Source organism: Myotis davidii, unplaced genomic scaffold (genome assembly GCF_000327345.1).
Source record: "Myotis davidii unplaced genomic scaffold, ASM32734v1 scaffold3855, whole genome shotgun sequence".
Lineage (NCBI taxonomy): Eukaryota > Metazoa > Chordata > Mammalia > Chiroptera > Vespertilionidae > Myotis > Myotis davidii.
Genome location: NW_006286727.1, coordinates 22,702 through 25,224, shown reverse-complemented (window position 1 = coordinate 25,224; position 2,523 = coordinate 22,702). Strand labels below are relative to the sequence as shown.

The following is a 2,523-nucleotide window of genomic DNA, read 5'->3' as shown; positions in this document are numbered from 1 at the left end:
GACTAGCTATCTATAGGTATTTCTTTAACTGTGTGTTTGCAAACATTTGAATAGTCTTATGACAAGAAAATATATACCTCTTAAAATTTGTGTCACACTATTCTGTGATTTATTATGTGTTTGAAATTTTCCAAATAATTCTCTTCTCTTTTAGGCTATGATGACCTCAAAACTGTTTATGTTTCAGTCTGTATTTTAGACAGAGAACAAAAAGGTAAGTATAAAAAAGGCAAGCAGATGGAAAAAGCTGCATTGGTAACTAGTTTCTCTACAATTTTTTCTTACTAATTTACATATTTTCAATCTTCTTACTCTCTCCCTCTCCCTTCCTCTCTAAAATAAAGAAAAATATATTTAAAAAAGAAAAAAAAAACGCTTCTTACTTTTCTAGGCTTCCATAAAGCTTTAACTTTGTCCTTATCTTTCTCTTTACTCCTTTCCTCTCATATGATTTCATGAATCCATATTTATATACTTCTCTCTGCTTCTTTTTTAATGAAATTTTTAAAAATTATTTTGAGAGAAAGAATCATCTATTTGTTGTTCCACTAACTTATGCATTCCTTGGTTAATTCTTCTATGTGCCCTGACTGGGGACTGAACCCTCAACCTTGGTGTATTAAGATAACACTCTAACCAACTGACCCACCCAGCCTGGGCTATTTCTCTCAGCTTTTATATTCCTTATTCTCACAAAACTGCAGTTTTTTCTTACACAGACTGACATTACCAGACTGTGCTTGCTGATTTTGTCAAGGTACTAATTAAGGTACTAATTGGTAAGTGCTGGGTTACAATAGAGATTGAGGGGATGGAAATTCCATTGAGAAGAGATTTTTTTCCCCCGAATACCTCCTAATCACTTACCTGGAATTGGATCTCATTAACCATGAAAATAAATGAGACAAGAATCAGGCATTTGAATTTGCTCAGTTGAGTAAAATAGTAAATGTATACTAGCCTTGTTTATTGATGATGGCTAGGTTTGGGGTACGTGTGTGTGTGGGGGGGGCAAATTATGAGCTTCTAGTGACATCATTTTGGTTCTAGGATAAAAACTTCTTTATTCAGAAGGAAATGGCATGCCACCCTGACTCTTGAATATTAACAAGAGAAAAAAAACATTTTCCTATGCTTTGAAAATCTCTCTAATCCCTCTAACTTACCCACATAACAACAATCACCAATTACTATTGCTATATAGGTTATTGTCTAGTACAATTTCCCACTACATTTTTAACTATTTTTTCCTCTCAAAAAACCCATATTGAAAACATAAAAGAGCAATGTATTTTTTTTATCTGAAACATCACTTTGCTAACTTTACTTTCAACATTAATTATCATGGTTATTTTTCCATTGGAATCATCTTTCTTCTTTTTTTCTATTCAGATATAGCAAGTATAGCAATGGGAAATCATACGAGAGTGACAGTGTTTATCCTAGCAGGTTTGACTGATGACCCACAATGGAAAGTGGTGTTATTCATCTTCCTGCTTCTCATTTACATTCTAAGCATCACTGGCAACCTGATCATCATCACACTCACCCTGCTGGATATTCACCTCAAGAGCCCCATGTATTTTTTCCTTCGGAACTTTTCCTTTTTAGAAATTTCCTATACTAGCACATGCATTCCTAAATTTTTGCTTACTGTGGCAACAGGCAGTCATCATGAAAAATAAAATCTGCACACAGCTTGTCCTCAGCTGTTGGCTGGCTGGTTTTTTTGTCATCTTTCCACCAATCATCTTGGGCCAGGACCTTGACTTCTGTGCCTCCAATATTATTGAGCATTTCTACTGTGACACTACTCCTCTTATGCAGATCTCCTGCACAGACACACGGACTCTTGAGCTGATGGGATTCATCTCTGCTTTGGTGACACTTTTGATCACGTTGATAATGGTGATAATATCATATACCTTTATTGCCTTGACCATTTTAAAATTCCCTTCAACTAGTCAGAGGAAAAAAGCTTTTTCGACATGTTCTTCGCACATGATTGTGATATCCCTTTCCTATGGCAGCTGTATTTTCATGTATGTTAACCCGTCAGTCAAACAAAAGGTATCTTTTTCCAAGGGAATTTCTGTGCTCAATACTTCAGTCACGCCACTTTTGAACCCTTTCATCTACACTTTACGGAACCAACAGGTGAAAAAAGGCTTCATGGTTATGGTCCACAGGCTTATTTTTTTCTCAAAGAAATAAATGTCCTATTGCATTGCCTATCTATATATATAAAACCCTAATATGGAAATAGACCGAACAGCAGTACAACCAAACAACTGGTCACTGTGATGTGTGTTGACCGCCAGGGAGCGCATGCGGAACATGGCAGGTGTTGGCAGTAGGTGGCAGAGCAGAGAACATGGCAGATGTTGGCCAAGGCAGGATGGTGGAGCATGTGAGCGGGGGCTCCAGACCAAGGCTGGCCACTATTGCTGTCATTGGGGCAAGCCTCTGGTGGTACCTGAAACTTCTTTGATCTTGTGTGCCACAGTCCCGCCCTTCACTCAC

General features: G+C 37.4%; 1 protein-coding gene across 1 annotated transcript; it reads left to right on the top strand.

Moving 5' to 3' along the window:
• Positions 1-1,409: 1,409 nt before the first annotated feature.
• Positions 1,410-2,214, top strand: LOC107182267 (olfactory receptor 6C75-like). Its single transcript, XM_015560609.1, is given in 2 exon segments — positions 1,410-1,667; positions 1,669-2,214. Coding segments are annotated over 2 exon segments (804 nt in total).
• Positions 2,215-2,523: the final 309 nt, after the last annotated feature.